This window comes from Gallus gallus, chromosome 8, assembly GCF_016699485.2.
Source record: "Gallus gallus isolate bGalGal1 chromosome 8, bGalGal1.mat.broiler.GRCg7b, whole genome shotgun sequence".
In the NCBI taxonomy this organism is placed as follows: domain Eukaryota; kingdom Metazoa; phylum Chordata; class Aves; order Galliformes; family Phasianidae; genus Gallus; species Gallus gallus.
This window is the reverse complement of record NC_052539.1, coordinates 13,355,343-13,376,102: the sequence shown is the minus strand read 5'-3', so window position 1 is coordinate 13,376,102 and position 20,760 is coordinate 13,355,343. Positions and strand designations below refer to the sequence as shown.

General features: G+C 37.4%; 1 protein-coding gene across 6 annotated transcripts in view; it reads right to left on the bottom strand.

Annotated features, from left to right (window-relative positions):
* Positions 1 to 20,760, bottom strand: part of ARHGAP29 (Rho GTPase activating protein 29) — a 50,663-nt gene that overhangs the window by 7,853 nt on the left and 22,050 nt on the right. For 5 of the 6 annotated variants that reach the window (NM_001396195.1, XM_015290632.4, XM_015290633.4 and 2 more), the window contains 12 exons: positions 18,760 to 18,903; positions 9,626 to 9,722; positions 9,213 to 9,285; positions 5,515 to 5,575; positions 4,918 to 5,055; positions 4,559 to 4,623; positions 4,013 to 4,123; positions 3,798 to 3,878; positions 3,315 to 3,503; positions 2,950 to 3,087; positions 2,302 to 2,492; positions 381 to 547 (listed from right to left, as the gene is read on the bottom strand). In NM_001396195.1, the coding sequence (NP_001383124.1) occupies positions 381 to 547; positions 2,302 to 2,492; positions 2,950 to 3,087; positions 3,315 to 3,503; positions 3,798 to 3,878; positions 4,013 to 4,123; positions 4,559 to 4,623; positions 4,918 to 5,055; positions 5,515 to 5,575; positions 9,213 to 9,285; positions 9,626 to 9,722; positions 18,760 to 18,903 (1,455 nt within the window). Of the gene's footprint in view, positions 1 to 380; positions 548 to 2,301; positions 2,493 to 2,949; positions 3,088 to 3,314; positions 3,504 to 3,797; positions 3,879 to 4,012; positions 4,124 to 4,558; positions 4,624 to 4,917; positions 5,056 to 5,514; positions 5,576 to 9,212; positions 9,286 to 9,625; positions 9,723 to 11,716; positions 12,056 to 18,759; positions 18,904 to 20,760 lie in introns of those variants that run through there. The other variant, XM_015290634.4, reaches the window with a different exon arrangement.

Below are 20,760 nucleotides of genomic sequence, written 5' to 3'. Positions count from 1 at the left end.
TGTAAAAGCTTCAGTATGAAAAAAATGACTTTCAAAAGAACCTGATACTTATACTTTTGCAGAACAGCTAAAATCAACACAGTATTTACAAAAAAAATATATGATCAAATTGCTGATATTTATTGAGATAATTTGATATATGGAGCTTAACAGAACCAGCTGTCTGAGTTACACCTCACTTTTCTGGTCAGAGAATCTAAGCTACACGTACAGACAGTTTTCCATTTTTTCTGATACTTGAGAACATAACTACTTTCAGACTTCAAACTCTAAAATGATTTTTTTCCCCCTTTAGTGCTGTTTCTGATGGTGAGTCATCAAGCACCTGTTTTTCCTGGTATTTTTATTTAGAGACTGAACTCTAGCTGAAACAGAAATACCTTGGATATCTGTGCTGCTGGAAGATCTCTTCTCGCCAATCCTTTGGGAACGATGATAGACTGGACTTCCCACATCATCTAGCATCTGGGTTGGAAAGTCTCCTGAACACTGAGATAAGTTACCATGTGATGTATGGATACTGCTGGCTGATTGCTTATTAAAAACCCTTCAAAAAGAAGAAAGTAATTAGAAGCATGAATAATATAGAATTAAATGATTTTTTTCCATCCCAATGCACTAAACATCTTTCATTTCATTGCTGTTCATGAACATTTGTATTTGCCCTGTCATTAATAAAGCTGAAACTATAATTAAAGATAAATTGCCATACTGCTTTAAGTATATACATTTCTTTCATGTAAATCAGCTCTTTCAGATCTCTGCAAGGTTTAATGGCTTATCTTTCAGATTTTGAAAATACAGCAAATCCGTTGAAAGACCAGAATATAGTAGCTATTCCATCCTTTTCTCACACTTTCCTCTGAAAGATTCTCTGCCCTGCCATTACCCACTATTCACAAATAAACATATAGATGCTAAAATTTTGCCAGGTACTGCTGCAGGATCTACTTTTCTGCCTGAAAAGCAAGAGCAACAACAGCAACAGGAAAAAAGGAAACACCAGGCAAAACAGAAAAAAAACCCAGTAAATATGTTGAACCTGACAGAGACCTAAATCCACTGTAAAAATCTGCTCTCAAGATGTGGACAGGAAACAATTAAGTCTAATCAATGTAAAGTACTCCATCGACAAAAAGGCCTACTAACCAAGTACCGTTGCTTAATGAATTCTACCCAATCCAGCAGAAGGAAATAGACTGGAAAACATTAAAACATGCATTTGCCCAAGCTACTATCACTTAAATAAATGCAGAGTTCTCAAAGAATCACAAGGCCATGTCAAAGAAAACAAAGGGGGGTGGGGGAGGGGGAGGAGGGGGGCGGCGGGGAGAGGAGAAAGATCTGGTATGATTCTTAGGCAGTAAATAGCTAGGAGAGTATTAAAAAGTTAGAAATTTCATACTTAACACTTTCTTGGGGAGTTGCACAGTTAAATCCCTCAGGTTACAGTTTATGAATACAGTCTAAATCAGTCTTAAAAGGTAGGAAGTTGAGAGACAAGGACAAAGAATCCCTGCTTTAACTCAGCATTTCCTGGCTTTTGTTGGTACAAGTCTGACTCAATTATTAGGTTTTTGTATTTAGCTTTCTTCTGACAAGAATACAGCACTTTCCTGTAGAACCTAAAACATACAGATTGGAATGGATACTCTCACACTTCAGTGCCAGGATGACTATTTTACAAGTTCAAGGTAGACAAAGCACTTCAAATACTGACACAAATCCTTTTGTCTTATTTTTATTATTTTATTATTAGCTATGCCTTTAATAGATTAACAGTAAAAGCTACCATTTCACACTGTTTGGAAAAATACTTTTAAATTTTTATTGCATGAGACAAAAATTCAACACAGCTTCCTTCCCAACACTTTCAAAACCTAAACATGTACAGTAACAGCAAGGCAGTCAAAAGAACAACCTCAGGTTTTTCAAAAACTGAATATCAAATACTACTGCCACACCAGTAAGCACCAGAGTACAGAAGTTGTTGGCTTTTTTTTTTTTTTTAATACTAACTAGCTTACTAGCAGTAAGAAGTGAATCCTTACACAGCAATTGTTAATGTTTTCGCATGTCTTAATACGCAAAGTGACACTGCTTTGGAATTTAAGTCAGATTTCAATGTCAACATAATACATAGTAATCAACTAGCAAAAATGTGTAAAAGAAAGTATGTTAAAATATGGTAAAGCACCAGGACTCGTTATATTCTTCCAAAAGTTCTATTTCACTGCTAAACATCTATCTCTTACATTTAATTCTAAAGCAAACAAATACTACCATTAGTTTGAGACTCACCCATCGATCTGGGAGCTTTGGGTTTCAAAAGAACCTCGTTCAATACGAACACCTTCCTTTGGCAAACTTTTCACAAACTCTGAATACTGCTGACCAGGGTCATAAAGTTTGGCACTCTCACAGAGTGACTGGCAGTTTACTGGAAGAGATACAACCTGTGCATGCTGCAGCTGGAACAGGTTAACTGTTACCTGTTAGGAAAAGAAATATTACAGTATTTGTGCATCACTCACTAGGTATTTCTCAAATTAGTATCAAGACAATTTAAAGACTACTACTAGAAAATTCTAGGAAATAGTAAAACTTGTAGGAGCGGATTTTGTGCAGGATTCCTAGATGTCTACTTGCAGGTCCTTTCTATGAGGCAGTATTCCTCTTTTCCTCTCTGGCTTAACAAACACACCAAGTAGCAATGAGTTCCAGTGGTTTCCTACTTTGGATTGAATAGGATAAACAGCATGGTTTGTTGCTACCAAAAGGGCAATTTTCACCTTCTGGAGGGATTGTTACGATTTCATCCATAACATCAGAGGTGGATGTCAATGGTACAGCAGTTTTCTTTCACACTTAAGAATCTTCACATACCTCAACTTAAAAATTAGGTCAAGTTGCCTTACTGCCAATAGTATTTTAAAAAAGCATACTTACAGCTTTAAGAGTTAGATCACACTGGTAAATAAGTTCCCGAAGCTGTGTTAAAACATCACTTTTAAAGCTTTCCAAATCGCTTCTTTTTTCTTCAACTTCTGCCATGCTTGCTTTATAGTATTCATTGGCCTCTTCAGCCTAGACAAAACACAAGTAAAAAAAGGTTGATGGACTACTTGCTACTAGAAGTGAGGAAAACTACAAGCACACACACAAAGCACAGCCTGTAATGGGAGATTCCCATTTAGTATAAAAGCCCAAATGAACATAGCACAATTAAAGTGAAGAATTATGAACAGAACACTTGCTCCAATGATCTCAGTGGGAAAGTATGAGCAAAACCAATAAGTAACAAAAATTCGTACTTTTTGAAGAGCCTCCTCTTCTAGCCTTCGTTTTTTTTCCAGTTGCTTGCTGACATCTTTTGCAAAGCTTCCACTTGAGCTAAGATGCTCCTCTTCAGCACGAGCAGTGCAGGATTTGGCCTTTTCGTACTCATCTTGGCGCTGCATATATAGCAACTTTGCTTTTCTTAGAGAAGCTTCCAGCTCTTGCTGCAGATTGTGACAAAAAAATAGCAAAGTCATGATTTAAATTTTTCTTGTTTTTTTTTAATGTAATGTTTTAAGATGTCATGCACAGATCTGTACTTTGTAGTTTAAACTAAGTCATAAAAAAATAACCTCTTACAAAATATGCTGTGAAATTGGTAGTTACATTCTACATCAACTAAACCCTACAGATTCTACATGTGAATTGAAGCACATAACATGAGACAGCCTAGCTTGAAAACGTTGACCTTCCAAAGAATTTGAGATTTAACACTGTAAGATATGAAAAATACCAACCATTTTTTTCTGTTCACGCTGCCAAAGCTCCTTGATTTCTTTCCTTTGTCTATCCAACTCATTCTTTCTTCCCAGAAGAGGCTAAATAGGAAACATTAATAGAGTATGTAAAAGACGTAGAAGCAGAAACTTTGTTCTTTCAAATAATCTGTGCTGTTACAAAACTTCTTAAAAAAAAATCTAAAAAACATATTTATCATTTGCTGTAGCATTACCTGCACAAATTTGTTAGACTGGAGAGCAGCAGCTGTTTGTTGCCAAAGTTGATTGTTCTCAATATCATTTTGAAGAGCATTAAGGAATATTGATTGGAATGGCATATAATCCTAAAATTACAGAGAGAAAAAACATTAGTATCCTAGGCAATGCAGAGGTATGCTGACATCATAAATGTCATTATAATCGAACTAGACTTCCTATTGCGCTTAATAAAGTTTTAATGTGTGTGGAGGTCATTTAGGTATGAATATTGAAAGCAACCGATTTCTCAGTTACATTTCATTTTACTAGGAAAACTCAAAAAGTCTACAAGTCCAAACTACAAAGCATAGAAGACATTAGAGGAAAAAATAACAAGTTTATCCAAATTTTCAGAGTGGATGAGAAAATACAAGAAACCTTTTACAGTGGTTTGCATTATAAATCAATGCTGTATCAAATAAAAAAAAAAATCTAATCCTCAGTGTCCCCAAATCTTCTCTTCTGGGGAAAGCCTCCAATGTATATTGAAGACTTAGAAACAGTCTGTAAGTACTACTCACCTGCGGTCCAACAGCAGCTTTAATGGTTTCAGCCATTTTTGCTAAGTTTTTAGCACATTCCACTTCTGTAAAAAAAAAAAAAAAGGCAAAACAAAATGATCACACAATTAACTGTTCACTGTAACAATTATACCACATGCTAAATGCTTTTTACGTTCTTCCTCTAAGAGATAGGCTAGGACCACCTTCACTTTGTTACAGGCCTTTAATTATAGGAAATGGATAATAGTTCTGTCCATTTCAGTGGAATAGCTTCTAATTTAGAAATCACATTATTGACAGTCTGCAGCACAGGGGCCTGACAACAGATTTAATTCCATCATGACAAAGCTGATTAAATACCAAAAAGAGCCACTCACCCAAACTAAGCTTTTTTTCTACCCATGCGACTACATCCTTGGTATATTTTGACCACGCTTTAGCATATGACAGAGCCGATTCAATTCCACTGTCATTCCTTAGGAGCATGTTGTCAACCTCCTCTGCTCGAAGATGTCCTGAAAATAAAGCATCGAGTGCAAAGGAATGAATTTTAGACATGACCACACACTGAGCGCAAAGCCAGTATTAGCCAACTGTAGATACTTAAGCAGCTCTCATCCCAAGTTGTTCTTTAATGCCAGTTGACTCTAAACAGGACTGACAGAGGTTTTAGAACAAATTAAAGGGTCACAGTATTTTATCTTTACTAGTCATATGGTCAGCATAACTTTCTTTAAGGAAGTGACCAAACAAAACATCAATTGTACAATGACATACAGAAGTGCTTTGGGTCTTGCTTTCTGTAATTATCCCAGAAAAGTATTCGCAAGTGGTTAATCACAGAGGTATAAAACCTCTGCAATAGTAATTTTCTTATGGTAAAGTTTGCCGGAAGCAAAGGTGTAACAAACAAAGAGACAAAGATAAACACAATCCTGTATCCGTTTTCATTAAATATTAAATGAATGACCCACCTTGAATATCATCCCTTTCATGCAGTGAACCCCCAGACTCCACAGAGAGATTCTCAAAAGACTGGTGTACAAGAAATAAAAACATCAAATTAGAGAAGAAAAGCAGAGAAGCTCTTGCTAGAACTAATAGGTTAACAAATCCAGTGACATCACCTGCCCGCATTTTTGTTGTTGTTGTAAATCAAGCAAGAAATTCCTGTAATTTTCTCTCATCTAATAGAGGCTTCCACCTAAGCTCCCACAGCTGTTAACTGGGACATTACAAATAGCGGAATATCACAACGTATCTTTTAACCAACTGACTTGAAAGGTTGTGATGAAAAAAATGATTGGGTTAAATATTTAAGTGACCAGTAGCTTTTACTGGACTTTTGCATGCAGCTTTGGGTGTGCCACAAAATAAGGAGAACATGGAACTATTGGAGTGCTACAAAGATGGCAAGAGGTCTAGAGGAATGGCTGAGATCCCTGGGTGTGCTCAGCGCAGAGGAGCTGAGGTTCTTACGGCAGCTGCAGCTCCTCACAGGGACAGACGCTCTGTGACAGCGACAGGGCCTGAGGGAACGGCATGGAGCTGTGCTGGGGGGGGGGGGGGGAGGGGGGGAAGGGGGAAGGGCGGGTGGGGGTTAGGGAAAGTTTCTGCACCAGAAGGCGGTGGGGCATGGAACTGCCCAGGGCAGTGGGCATGGCTTCAAAACTGCCAGAGTTCAAGGAGCATTTGGAAAACGCTCTCGGACAAAGGGTTTGATTTTTGTCTGGTCCTGCGTGGATTCAGGAGTTGGACTCAATGATCCTTGTGCATCTCTCCCAAATTGGGACGTTCTGTGATTCCTACCTATATTTTTGAAAGCATTTTACACAGATCTATTGTAATATCCATGTAACAGACCATTCTACGGCCCCTTAGAATCCTGGATTTCTTCCTTAGGGGAATAAAGCTATGATTTTTCCTAAATTACTTGCAGGTGCAAACTGTAGGCATGACAGCTAACGAGTAACACTTTCTAACAAAGCACTGATAATCAGCACAACTTAAGAATTTAATCCAATAATAAGGAAATGGAATTTACCTTAGTGTAAGATTTTATCCCTACCTTTATCCTGATGCAACATTTTGCCACCCCTTTATTTGTACTAGTAGAATTATTTCTAGGGCTGTGCTGTAAAGCGAGCCTCTAAGTAAGAGCAAGTGAACGAAGAAGTCTACCTACTAAAAACCTCCCCCTGGCATTTAAATATTTATGTATTTTAAAGACCTGCATAATTTTAAATGGATGAATTACTCTGGGAAACTCAGAAGCAGAGAGCATGCAGAAGATAAAGGCAAAAAAAAAAATTGCAAAGTAGTCTTAAGCTTTAGAAGAACAGTGTGCTTCCATTTTAGATTTTGGTGTTGTTTTTATTTTCAGACAAAGTTAAAATGGGGAATGGTAGCAATGGTGTGAGTAGGATTGTTTGTTTTTGTCTTTTTATTTAAATGTAAATAGGAACTGATCATGAATAAGAAAAGTCCCTGGACAATCACTGTTTGCTTCACAGCAAAAATAGTTTATCCATATATCTGAACATGCAAGGTCTACACTAGTTGCACTAAATTCAATCTAACAACAGGATAAAGAACAGCCCAATTCCTAAAGAAGTGGAAAGCTTCTGTAGTTACTGTCTAATTGTAGAGTTTTAATGAAATTGAATGACATTAAGAATAGGTAGGAAATCCATCCCTAGATTCAGATTTTTTGTTTTGTTGATATACAGCTTTGAATGCACCAATATTCCATTACACAGAAAACATGAACATTCTACTGACGTAGTTTTTATTTTGGTGTCAAGTAATACCACCTTGAAGTAGCTACTAAAGTGAGATACGCTTGTTAGGAAAGAATAAGCAAGAAAATAAGAACAACAAATTATATCAACTCAATAGGTACTTAGTTCTTAGAAGTCATAAAAAATTATTTCCCACTGTGTAAGACTAAAATCATTTTAGTTTTGAGAACTGTTCACTCATTTCCAGCAATTCAATTCCAGCAACACAGTCTTGTTAGGAGGTCCCTAATTGAACAGGCAACTAAAATCTTTCTCCTTAATTAACCCTCAAGCGATTTACATGTAAAATTCTACCAGAATGCTATGCTTTAATCTTTTTAAAATACAGCTAGCTCCTATGTTAAACTACCAAACGTATACCACTACAAAAATGCATAGTTAACATAGCTACTTACATATTTTGCATTTAACTCCTCTTAATTCAACTACTAGTTGGCCTCCAAATTGTTCTCTGAATAGCAAACCCAAATGAAATGTTTCATATGTTAAATATGTATTGTCTGAATGCAACGTAGTTGTAACAAGACATTTCCCTGAAATTGAACCACGTTATACTACCTGCTTCAAAACTTAGAACTGTTCCCTTCCACATTAGGAAAAGCAAACAACACTGCAAAATGGGCCCTTAAAATATAAGCTGGTGACTTCTGGAGCACCTAGACTCAAATTGCTTCTTGATTTCACTGTATACTAACTTTCATTTGAATTTCCCTTACCCCCACATTTAGAATCACAAATATCTTACTCCTTGGGTATGCATTTTTGCATTACAAAGCCTGTACAAGATTAAAAAGAAACCAAATTCATCACCTTCCTTCTTCAGATGAACTGATTATAAATGAAACAATTTGAACAAGTACAAAGTTACTTGAGATGCAGGCTTGTATATTATTTTATCTCATGTTTTGTATCAGCAGTCTAATCCTCCTTGTATGCCTGCCGTAACCAGTTTTTTGAGTAGTCTCTTTCCTCTCTATGCCCTTAGGAAAGATGAGTTTCGTAGCAACTACAGCATTAGAAGACACTTTGTGATCATCCATCTTTCTCTCATGCGTTATCAAGCACAGTGAAAATGTAAAATGCTGTTTCTCAGCTGTAAACTGCACTGTGTTGCTATGATTAAGTTGCACAAAGGAATGGTAAGTTTTCTGTAGTTTTCGGTAAAATCTTTGTAAGACAACAATCTATGATTTTTCACCTTGCTACAGCTTAATTTGTCACACGCACCAATTACTAATGATTATTTATATAGCATACATTATAAAGTAATTTGAATTATTTACCTAAAAATCTGATTCTAGATTAACAAAAATTCTGAATATAATTATATATTTTTTTAAATTTTACCTTCTGAGTGTTTACAATGCAGTTTAAAACCCTAATATTTTCATTTGACTACCTGTAAGCTGACACTGCTATTTTTAGCTCTGGTAAACAGCTATGGTAGAGACTGGGCTCTGGAAGAACAATAGGTTACTTGTAAGGAATAATTGTCTTTAACAGCCAAAAAGAGGTCAAACACCAGTTTAACTTCTAGATAAGATACATCTAATTCAACTACTCCTGCATGCAAATCATTCATTTAATCAAGTATATTCATGTAAAGTATTTAGTTCTTAAAAATCTCAAGTATACTTACAGGCAGGTTGTTAATTTTAATATTTGAATGCTAGTCCAGTTGAACCATCATTGGCACGTAGAATACATTTGTGTACCTGAAATTCTTAGGACTTCTTACCCCCCCCCCCACTGGTTTAACTTTAACATTCAGAAGACTCAAAATGTCCCAGCCATACAGTGCATAGAGTTTCGGTGAAAATGAAGGTCTCCTTTAAAAGCTTTCACACTCCAATAGAATGTGGTTAGCCTACCCGACTTCTCCGAGATACAGGAAGTCCCAGCGACGAGCCATTGTCTACATCTCCCATAAGGAAGTCTGAAATACTACCAGAAAGACAAAGAACAGTTACTTTGTTGCTTAACCTAAGTAATTTCAGATCACTGAGAACAAAAATTCAGATAGTCTCGAATATCCTTTGGAAGTTTTGCAGAAAGATTTTTGGAAATAGTTTTGAATTCCTTACAACTTCTATGCCATCACTGCTTTCCTTGTTAAGAAGAAATACTAACAACCATGGCAAAGCAGTAGAAGTATTATAGATAGGGCTAATATAGGTTAATGTATCAGACACTATTTGTCTAAAAGGAAATATAAGTATTTGTTATTTAGTCTTAATTTGATTCAACTCCACTGAGCTCTTAAAACTCCTGAATTCCAACTTACACGTTTCCAAATGTGAATGCCAATGCTTCAATGGAAGAAAATACTTCACTGAAGAGTTCTCTTTTGTTTTCTTCATTAACTTCTTTGAAGTTCACCGCTAAGGAAAAAAAACAAAACCAAAGGGTGAGAGGTGGAGTCAAGCAATTTCACCATGCCTGATGCCAAACTCATACACAAAGTAACAGAACATGCAATGTTGTATTTGTAATGTATTTTTTTTCTGAACAATTTTAAAAACTGAAACACTAAAAGAAAGAAACAAACATCATCCAGATGGTGTTTGTAAAGCAAACAATTTCCACAATGCAAACAGATTACTTTCTCACATCCTGCATCTCCTCACTTAAGCAGCAGCTTTTTGTGAGAACATGCTGGCAACATCAGGGGAAGAGAAAAACATTTACTATCAAGCATCAAATCATAGCAGCAGCACCATCATAGAACAGCTCACAAAAACAAAGGCAAAATATTTGAGCAATTGCTTGCCTCCTTTTCTGGGTAGGAATTTCAGAACAGGAGCAATAGTCCCCTTCCCAGTCTGTATGCAGTCCTGTGCATGCCCAGAACACAGTGTTTCTGACTTGAGTACTGATAAACAAAAAGCTACTGAAAGGTAATGTCCTTTGCAAAACCACTTCAACTCCTGCTTCATCGCCTGGCAAAACCCCCCCAGGCTGCTAAAAGTGAGGAAGAAAGAAGGCAGAGCTATCGTTGTTTCAAAATAGGAAAGGGAAAACTTTTGTACAAACTAAATGGCTTGAATTGGTGACCAAGAACAGTATTCAGACAATTAACAGTAACCCTGTAACAGGCTTCCATAACCAACTGGAATAATATGGAGATGAGAAGAGCAATTCATTCAGACTTTGTTAACACAACTGCCAGACAAGGGGAAGAAGGAAGAACACAGAAGACAAAACCCATGTTTTTATCTAGCTTACAGCTCAATTTCTAAATCACTGCTCAGAGGAGTTTTTGTACAGAAGTAAAGCATGCCCCTTTGATCGAAAGCGGAGTCCTCTCGCTGGAATTCTGTTCTACACCAGGACAAAATTCTGCATTAGGAGTTACTTTCAAAAGCTTAATTTTATTTAAATAACACAATATTCTTCGTCATCTGTATTCCTAAATTACACTAACATTATCATATTTTTCAGAGATACTACATTGGCAGATAAAGCTATTCACTGCTTTTCATCACTTTTATTTTTAATTTTATTCATTCCTTCTTCCAAGACCCGTGACTATTAATTTATCCTTCCTACATTTCAAGTACTACTATGCAAATAATGGATTGCAATGACTTCTAGAAGCAGGAAAAATTAATTCACTTTTAAGTGTTTATATACATTTTCTCAACAAATGTAATTAATAGGCTTTAATCTTAAAGAGCATTCAAGCTTCCTGCCAGGTGCCTAAACACTAATGGGTAACAAAGAGCACACAGAAATCTGCTCCCCCATTAGATTTCCTTTGTGAAAGGAAAAGTTTTTAACCAGTGAATTAACAAAATTGAATCCATTTCTTTTCATACAGCATGCCAACCAGCCTGAATATCTTTGTAACAACCATTTCAGTGCAAAGCTATTACAGAAAATATGTATTCATCTTTTGGGCTATTTCCACAATTACTTGCAGACCTGGAAAAATGTGTTGCAACAAGCCTACTGCAATACAAAACACATTACAAAAATATTAAGTCTTCGTAGTCACAGTTCACTGCTACATTAATGCTTCTCCCACCTCCTCACTGCTCTGCTACATTTTGTGATTATATAGCAGTCTCTGGAAATTTGTTTGAAATGAGACTAAATAAAGCTCCACAGAGAACAATTTCTGAACAGCTTTGTAAATACCAGTGGTTAAAAAAAAAAATCAGGTTAGTTGAAAGCCTCGACTTTCAAGAGATAACACTGCTTAAAAAGCTCAACTTTGCATTCCAAGTCAGTAAGCAACAACTGCTATTACGAGATCTATTGATTAACAGCAACTTAATGACTGGAAAAATCATTTGAGTGCCAGCATGACATGCAAATTGCTTCAAAATTAAAAGGAACTGATAAAAACCAACTGCATGTTCAGAGCACTTACCATTGCAACATTCCTATATCCATTAGACGCAGAATCTTCAGACAAGAGTAACTCTTTCACTTTGCTAATGAGACATTAATACAGATAAACTCTCCCTAAAGAAATGCCGTCTGTTTCACTCTGCCTTCCTGTGCCAGGAGGCGTTTTGTTAAGCTGTACATGTTGTCTAGCAGAGAAATCCTTTCTTTTCAGGATCCATCAAAAAAAATCGAATAAAAAAACAAAAAGTTTTTTCAGAATTACTACATCTCCCCCCCTTCCCCCCCCCCAAAAAAAAAAATTAGCCCAATCTTCAATTCAGTTGAATACAGCTTTCTTCTCGCTTATAACCGCTGGAATGCTGATGTACTTAACATCAACTTTAAACCAAGCACGCTCTTTCCCCAGGACATCCTGACTGCACACAATAGCTACTGACAACAATGAACTATAGTAATACTTCCATGTCTGGAAATGACAGCTATCTATCTATAGTTCTACGCATTTCAAAGCAGGTATGCAACATAGCAACACTGTTAAGACTTCAGATGGCACACAATGAGCTTAGAAAAATTATTGGGTAACAATACATTAAGAACTGGAAGCCAGTACCTGAAATGCAAACCTGTCTTGCATTAAAGTGGATCTGTATTTGCTGTACTAGCAAAATCGTGTTCAGCCTGAGGTACCCTCATCAGAATACTGCCCAATACTGCTGAGTTTTAATTTCTGGGTCATGTCATCAAAGCTTTCTGAATCAATCACAGAATGGGCTGCAGAACCAGCAGTCACCCCAGGACTTCAGGAAGCTGCAATCCCAGGAGATGGCACAGTGCCCAAGGACACTTGTGCAAAGCTTCAGAGACTCAGCAAAGACACTGTTGAGTGTCAAGACTAAAGTGCAGCCAGGGCCTTTAATAGACAACTCTTAGAGAACTTTCTGTGACCACAGTGCACAGCGCCCTCGTGTCCCCCTGCCAGTCTGAGGATGACACAGCTCAAGGGCGCAGGGGACACAGAGCCAGCAAGAACTCCCTCTCTTCCTCCCCCTCCCCAGAGACTCATGCAGGTCTGTGAGTAGCACCACTTTGATGCCAGAGGCAAGCGCAGCCAGGACACCTCAAGTACAGAGTGCAGAACTTGCTCTCTGCTGGTCAGTTTTCTCACATCTGACAGGCTGATGGGGTGCCACCACCACCATCCACTTCCTCAGACAGGAATATGGCTTCAATCCATACTTCACCAGCTGCCTTTTAAGGACTAAGCCAGTAAGCAGCTGGCTGACTTGTTGGATCTGACCATCTCTGCAACCTGTTTTTCTTTCCTTAAACTCCCAAAAACTTTCAAGAACCCTTCAGAACTGTTTCAGAAACAAACACCACTCAAACAAGAACAAACAAAACCAGAAAAAAAAGTCCTCCAAAATGGCAAGTATTTTAATGCTTGTTATTATTCTGTACTTTAAAAACAACTTTAAAATCACATAAATAAAAATTGGGAGTAAAGAGCAATAAAATGCTGACTGGAAAAAGGAAAATAGCATTCCTAGGATTTTACAACAATGGTGCTGTCCAAGCACCCCAGTCCTACTTCTAGCTCTGTGCCATACAATTCCACCAACCTGTACCTACAACCAGGACTGGCAACCTCTCCACTAGCTCACTGCAAACATCGTAAGTTTTAGGAACTGTTCCCTATTCACAGCATAATACATTTTGCCTTGAATTTACACCACGGATAAACCAAATTGAAATTATTTCACCTTACTAGAAGTATATAACTTTAATGCAGAACTGATACAAGAAAAACATCAACAGGAATTTCTAATAAGCATGATTTTCAGCCTTACTAGAAATCTTTTTCTATTCTAGTGATTCAACTAAATCAGAAGGTGCAACTTAGAGCAAAAGAACATTGCAGCCTTGAATTCAGCATGTGATCATGAGAACCATGCACTTTGTGTTGCATGTGGCCCTCAACTATTTAAGGATACCAAGGTGGAAAATAACTATGAGTATGACTGTGTGCCAGACTGGGAAGTAACTTCCAGAAATAGGAGTCTGAAGGGATTCCAAGTAAGAAGCTTCAGTGAGTCTCTGTTTTTCCAGATTGAGTGAGATGTCATTTAAAAAGACACTCTTCAAAAAGCACACAAGTAAGCACGGATGAGGAGTACAGTCCAAGCAGAGAGACATAGTGAATCAAGTAATGTCCAAACTGTATTAGCTAAAAGTTCATGGGGCCTGGCAGGATTCACCCCAAAGCACTGAGAGTTAACAGACATTATATAGCTGGACCTATCTCAACAATTTACCACAGGTCTCGGGAGCCCGGAAAGCACCCTGCTGACTGGAAGCCCGTCAAAGTTATACCAATCACTACAAGAAGAGCATGAGAGAAGACCTAGGAAGCCTCAGAATTGTTAGCCTAACCTCTGTCCTTGAAAAGTTAGAGAGATTACTATGGGTGCTATTGAAAGACATTTAAATAACTAAGCTATTATCAGGCATAGTAAACATGGACTGAGGAAAGACAAATCCTGTCTTATCGATTTGATATCCTACTACAGTAAGGTTACTTAGTGGATGAAGCGAAGGCAGAGGATGTGATCTTTCTGGATTTTAGTAAGGCCTTTGACATCATCCCTCACAGTACCCTTCCAGACAAATTGCCCAAACCAGAGATGAGCAGGCACAAGCTATGCTGGGAGATCAGGCAGAGCTTAAAGAATTGCAGTGAACAGAGCTACATCTGGCTGCTTGCAGGTCACTAGTGATGTTCCCCATGGCTCAACTCTTGTTCAACAGGCCAGTCCTGTTCAACATTTTTAGTTAATAGCCTGGATACAGCAGTTGAATGTGTCCTTAGCAAGTTCACTGAAAATACTGAACTGGAAAATGCTACTAACTGGAACAATCTTCCTAGAGAGTGGTTGATGGGTTGCCCCACGCCTGTCAGTGTTCAAGAAGCATTTGGACAATGCCCTCAGTAACATGCATTAACTTGTTATTAGCCCTGAAGTGATCAGGCAGTTGGGCTCATCTTTGTAAGTTCCATCCAAGTCAATTATTATATTCAATTAAAGGTATAGCCAGAGAAATCAAGTGACATTTTCTTCCTCCATATTTTCCTGCAAGCTCAGTTTAAAATAGTCAAATCAGACATACTTATTCTGCCGAACTTCATTCTCTGTATCAAGATTAAGGTAACAAGCTATAGCTAATTTTTCTTTCAAACTCAGAGAAAAAGCATTAGATAGCAAAAGAACAGAACTGCAAACATGATCAATCAAAGCAGAATCCTGCAACTCCAGCACATTCATGCCATTCCCAGCAGAGGATCTGAGACAGCCTTGAATGAGGATGCACAAGCACTCTAATTTTCACCAACACTCAAAACATTCCTACTTGCAATAGTTTAAAGGAGGTGGTATGTCTGCACAGGACACTACATCTAAATCATAGTGCAACTTCTCAGACTTAAGAGAATGCATCACAAGCCAGATCTTCAAGTCTTCTCATAGCCACTGTTTCTAAAGTTACACATTCAGAGCAAAGGCAGTCATTTGCTAAAATCATCAGCTGATCCTAGATGAAGCTTCAAATACAAACTGGATTTGCAAACCTGGCATTCTGCAGAGATTCTCAGACATGTTTATCAAGCCTAAAACAGTTATGTTCCTATTTCTGAAGAGGGAAAAAAATCTGTGTAAATTCCAGGCCATTGCTATTTCACAGTCCCCTAAATAAGCATCAGAAATTTTCCATTGCAGGTTAAACTTCCTGGTCATAAATCTGACTCCAGAGTGCTTCCACATCTTTTTATAGTTCTGTCCTCCAGTAACAAGAAGCAGATTATCCAGATGAACTTATTCCATAGTGTCACACTAACACAGCCTGAGAAGACACAGGAAAAAGGATACTACTTCTAACCAACTGAGTCTCACATTCTTGTAACTTCCTGTTTATTCAAAAGGAACATTACTTCTAGTGAAATAACCACAGCTGAAAAATCTGTGAACTTGTGTGTTACTGACAGGCCACTGTAAGCAAACACGAGGTCTGATACAATCATTATTCACCGCAACATGCTGTATTTTACTTCCTCAGTTCCAGCAGTAGCTTACTTCAGTTTGAATACAAAAACAGAGTAATACAATACTTACAAAAACCTGCTGTAAAAATCAAACAGGTACTGAAGACAAACTGCCCTTACATTTACTTGCTACAGATGATGCTACGGGGGAGGTAGGCCTTTTTCATATGGCAAGTTCTGCTGTTCTCAGAGAAGACTGAAGTAACTGATAAGAGCTGAAGCCATGTAACTCTCCATTTCTACCACTGGATGTGACGGATACCGTAAGTGTGCGTAAATGTAAACACAAACAGTAATAAGTGATACGAAGTCTTCATATATGAATGTGTGTATATATATATTCATATATCATATTCATATATGAATGTGTATATACACACACACACATATATATATACACACACAATCTGTATCAAAGGCTACAAAAACAGAGGCAGGACTGACTGAAACCATGGACTTCAGTTTCACCTGAAGCTCTGTTTCCTTGACAATTAACATGGGAACTCCACAGTGCCAGGTCACACAGCACTGAATCAGAAGAATTACGATTCACCACAGTGAGTTTTTGTCTGCTTTAGCCAAAGAATGATCAGATCATTTAAGCTAGCCTCTAAATTCTAGGCTAATTGAATGTACACTGCTTATAAAACAGATGAATAACTCCATGAGAAACTATTTAGAATTCTACTAACAGTAATTTCATACCACAGTGTTTTGTTTCATCAGATAACACCATCTACCTATTTATTCAGCCTAAGTGAAAGAACACATTTGAGTCAGATTAGCACTGTGCACCATGCAATCACTTAGGAGGTATCTCAAAATTAGATTTGCAGTGTCAAACCACTGCCTATGAAAAATTATTCAAAGTAAAACAAACAAGGGGAAAACAAGTCAAAACTTGCACTCAATTCCAGCTCAAGGACAAAGACCAACTGTAGCAAAATCATATCCTACCATGCTTTTTTTCTGGGGTTTGTCATCATACATGATATTTGTATTTAAGAAAGCCCAAGCAAGCTACAGCTCAGCACAGATTCTTCAGACATACCTAAAGTAGTGTCTTACAACTTGACCCACATAAACACATTCGTCAGAAAACTGAATGACACAACTGTACTGCCTTTGTTTCAAGTGGCATTCTTAGAATAGAGTTATTTCAGAATTCTATATTTATACAATACACAGTGTTTTTCTAACAGCAGTTTTCTTTCCACCTAGGAAATAATGCAATCCTACATGACTATAGCTCCTGACAAACTCAACATATTAACAGTAAGTGAACTCTATAACCCAAAATAAATGTTTGTAGCTAGTTTTTTTATTTGAAGTGTAAAACCTTATCAGCATGAGAAAGACTGTTTTAAAGTATCTGCGTTGCCAAAAAACAGTTTAGCAGAAGTTATTGTTTTTTTACTCATTATCCAGAGAAATGATTGAATCATAAAATAACTGTTCAGGGCAGCCATTCATCAAACCAGGAAGAAACAGATGAACATAAGAAGCACCAACACAGCCAGTGCTATTGAAATTAAATGATGGAACAGAGTGCACAAGAACGAAAGAAACATGAATGGTGCCAGGTTCAGGAAGGCTGCAAATACTCTGAAGAAATTAGAATTCAAAACATCTTACATCCAGAACATGCTCACTCAAAATTATGTATTTCAGAATATTAATTCTCCACTTCAGAAGGCAAAGGGTATTGGAGAAAAATACTTAAGATCTGGATAAATGGTTCTGTAGAAAGTAGCATAGTGCTAAGAACAGACTTGAAATCAAAGAACTGGTACAGGACCACGTAGCCCTGGGCCCCATCCAACCTGGCCTTGAACACCTCCAGGGACGGAGCATCCACAACCTCTCTGGGCAGCCTGTTCCAGCACCTCACCACCCCTTCTGTGAAGCATGTCCCCCTCACATCCAATATAAACTTTCCCACCTTGAGCTTAAAACCGTTCCCCCTTGAGTCAGGTTTCAATGGTTTCCCAACATAATAAAGAACAGCTGAACATTCCCTTTGTTCAATGAAATTAGAGAGTAGTGGAAGACACAGAATTTAAGCTTGAAAAGAGTTTGTCTAAGGTGGCTGTAGAATTGTGTTCACTGAATTGGCAATGTATTCAGGCATGCTAAATTAAATAGGAAATGGGAAGAAAGCTAGAACAAGGAGAGAACCTAAACTAGGTTTCTCTTACAAAGGATACTCCACATGATTTAAGACAGGCAAAAGGTATGTTTAACCCTTCTCAAAGCATTACCCATGCCACATGGAAGAAATCACTCGTTCCACAGGAATACACTGGCCTTACTCCAGAACAGCGAGAGCTGCAGTCAAAGGCTACACAAAGAAGAAACAGCTATGATTTATTGGGCTGGAACAACTGTGTGCTTCGCCATTTGTATTTGTCTGACACACAAAGAACTGCAACAGTAAAAGCCAGCAACAGAGAGCACTGACGTATATGCCTCCAAGCCCTTTTTTGTTTACACCTTAACCATGCATATGATCTATTTGAAGGAATCTATAGAAAAGCATTAAGACTGCTCAAATTTGGATTGCTCGCTTGAATAATTCTTCGCTTTATATAAATCTAACACCATCCCTACAAATTCACAGAACTAAGCGAACTTACAAAAAAAAGAATCTCTATGTGGATAAACACAAGGTTATGATTCTATGATATTATCCTGAGATAGACAGATAAAGATCTAGATCAAAAGCTTGTGCTTTTAGAATTCAGTGTGGTTTTGCAGCTAGCTTTCTATAAACAGGATTTTATTACAGCAACATAAGTTTTTTTCAATATTAAATTTCATTTTGAGAAGGTATATTAGTGTTCTACTCTTAAAAAATGTACTACTTCTGTAAACATGGAATCCCCCCTGCCCCCCTGACAACTGCAAGACACAGCCAGTCAGGTGACTCACTGCAATTTTCCAAGGTTTGAGAATAAAAATCTCCTTACCTTTTACTTTCGCAATAACTGTTCCGGCAGCGCTAAGAATATCAACAGAGTTCAGAGTCTGATGTTTATTTATCACCGCTTTTAAAACGCGCAGCAACTCTCCTAAGCGTTCGTGTACTACTTGATGCAGGCCATCTTGGTTTTCTGAAGAAGCAAAGAAGAAACTACATTAAAAACAGCAAATCAATGACATTAAAAACCACTTTGATAGTATTCAGCACAACAAAATAGGGCATATAGAAGCTGGGCCTGCTTAGAACAAGAAATTTTTTTAATAAAAGAGATACTAGCATTTGCCAACAGTTTACATCTAAATGACATGCATCATGGCAAGAAGTCATTTCTCCAAAAAAAGATAAGCAAGAAAAGCTTAGAAATAAAAAATAAAGCCCAGAACATTAGGGATTATACATCAATACTATCAGGTTTCTGAATTAAATCATCTTATGTAATTTTTTTAATAACCACTTCGATAATTACATAGATTCAGACAAGTGCATCATCAACAGTAGATTTGGATTGCATGTTAGATTTTTCCTCACACGATACAAAATTCAGTGCCATCTCTGCACATTCATTGAAGATTTTTTTATAAGTTTTTTTTTTTTTTTTTTTTTGCATTTAACTCATGTCAATTAAAGCTTAAGCATTTTTAGTATGTATGCCTAGATCTCTAAAGGTCTTTCTTCAAGCATGTTAATCTAGATGGAAAAAAAAAACAAAAAAACACCACCTGAACACCTAAATAATTCTGTTGAATTAGGCATAAACTAGAAAAATTTTCACATAAGCACTCACACAGTGCCACATCCATGCCTTTCTACACCATATTTCTCTTGCTTTGTGCCTCCAACCTCTTAACCCCCTTAAAAAAGAAAAAATTATCGATGCATACATTGCACAGGTTAAGCCACAAACTCTTCTTTTCAGCTGCAGAAGAGGTGTTGGTGCACATAATTTAAGTTTCACATGCATCAGAGTGCTGTGTTGCAAGTTGGGGTAAAAAGCTTTCAAACTCTAGCTTATGAAAAAGAAAAAGAGGATCTAGTACAAGCTGACTCACTTCCCCATAGAGAAAAAGGAATGGCATTTCTGCGTTGTCTGTGGGCATTACAACAAATAGGTCAATACGGACAACTTAGCATAGTGCCAATAAAGCCAGTGTTTTCAGATTTCAATTTCAGTTTTGAGTCATTTTATTCGGACCAAGACTTTACATTTGGATGAGAAGTACCTATTTCTTTCTAAAGAATCAGTGAAGTACAACATGGCATGTCAGTATGGTATATCACTACTGTCGAGTAGGTAAATAACACAGTATTATATCCAGTACAAAAGCCCCCACCAAAAGCAAGCCCCATAAAGACTATTGTGCTCCAGGCTTTACCTCCCTAGATGTCAAATATAAGATGATTTTTTTTTCAATTCAGGCTAGCTTATACATTGTCAAAGAAAAACCTTGACTCAGGAAGTGGACTAAGGCAAAAATATTATCTACCATTCACTGGCACTTCGTGTGCTTTTTCCTGCTGGACGGGGCTAGGAAGCTCCATATCCTTTGCAGGATATACAGAAGTCTAGAAGAACCCATCTTATACAACCATAGTTTAAGAAAGCTCTGTGTAATTCATTAAACACAGTTGTAGCTTTAATCTTTATTTACAGGTACACATTCCATAATTTTTGACTGACAGTACAAACAGGACAACAGCAAAAATTGTCAAGAGGCTGGTACTAAGCGTGGCTAGAGTTCTGTACATACACAGCAGGTAGAGGTAATTTATGACAAACACACATGGTTTTAAAGGCTCAAGGTTTGAAATTTAATGCAGAAAAGCAGGCTATAAACTTCCCACTGCAAGCCACATCCAAGCAGATGCTAGGACTTTGGATAAGAGATGACTTAGAGAGTCTGCAAGAGTTATGCAAAAATAAATAAATAAAAATCAAGAAAGGTGTGAAAATAGTGGGTAAATTGAACTCCTTACCACTGTCAGGTAA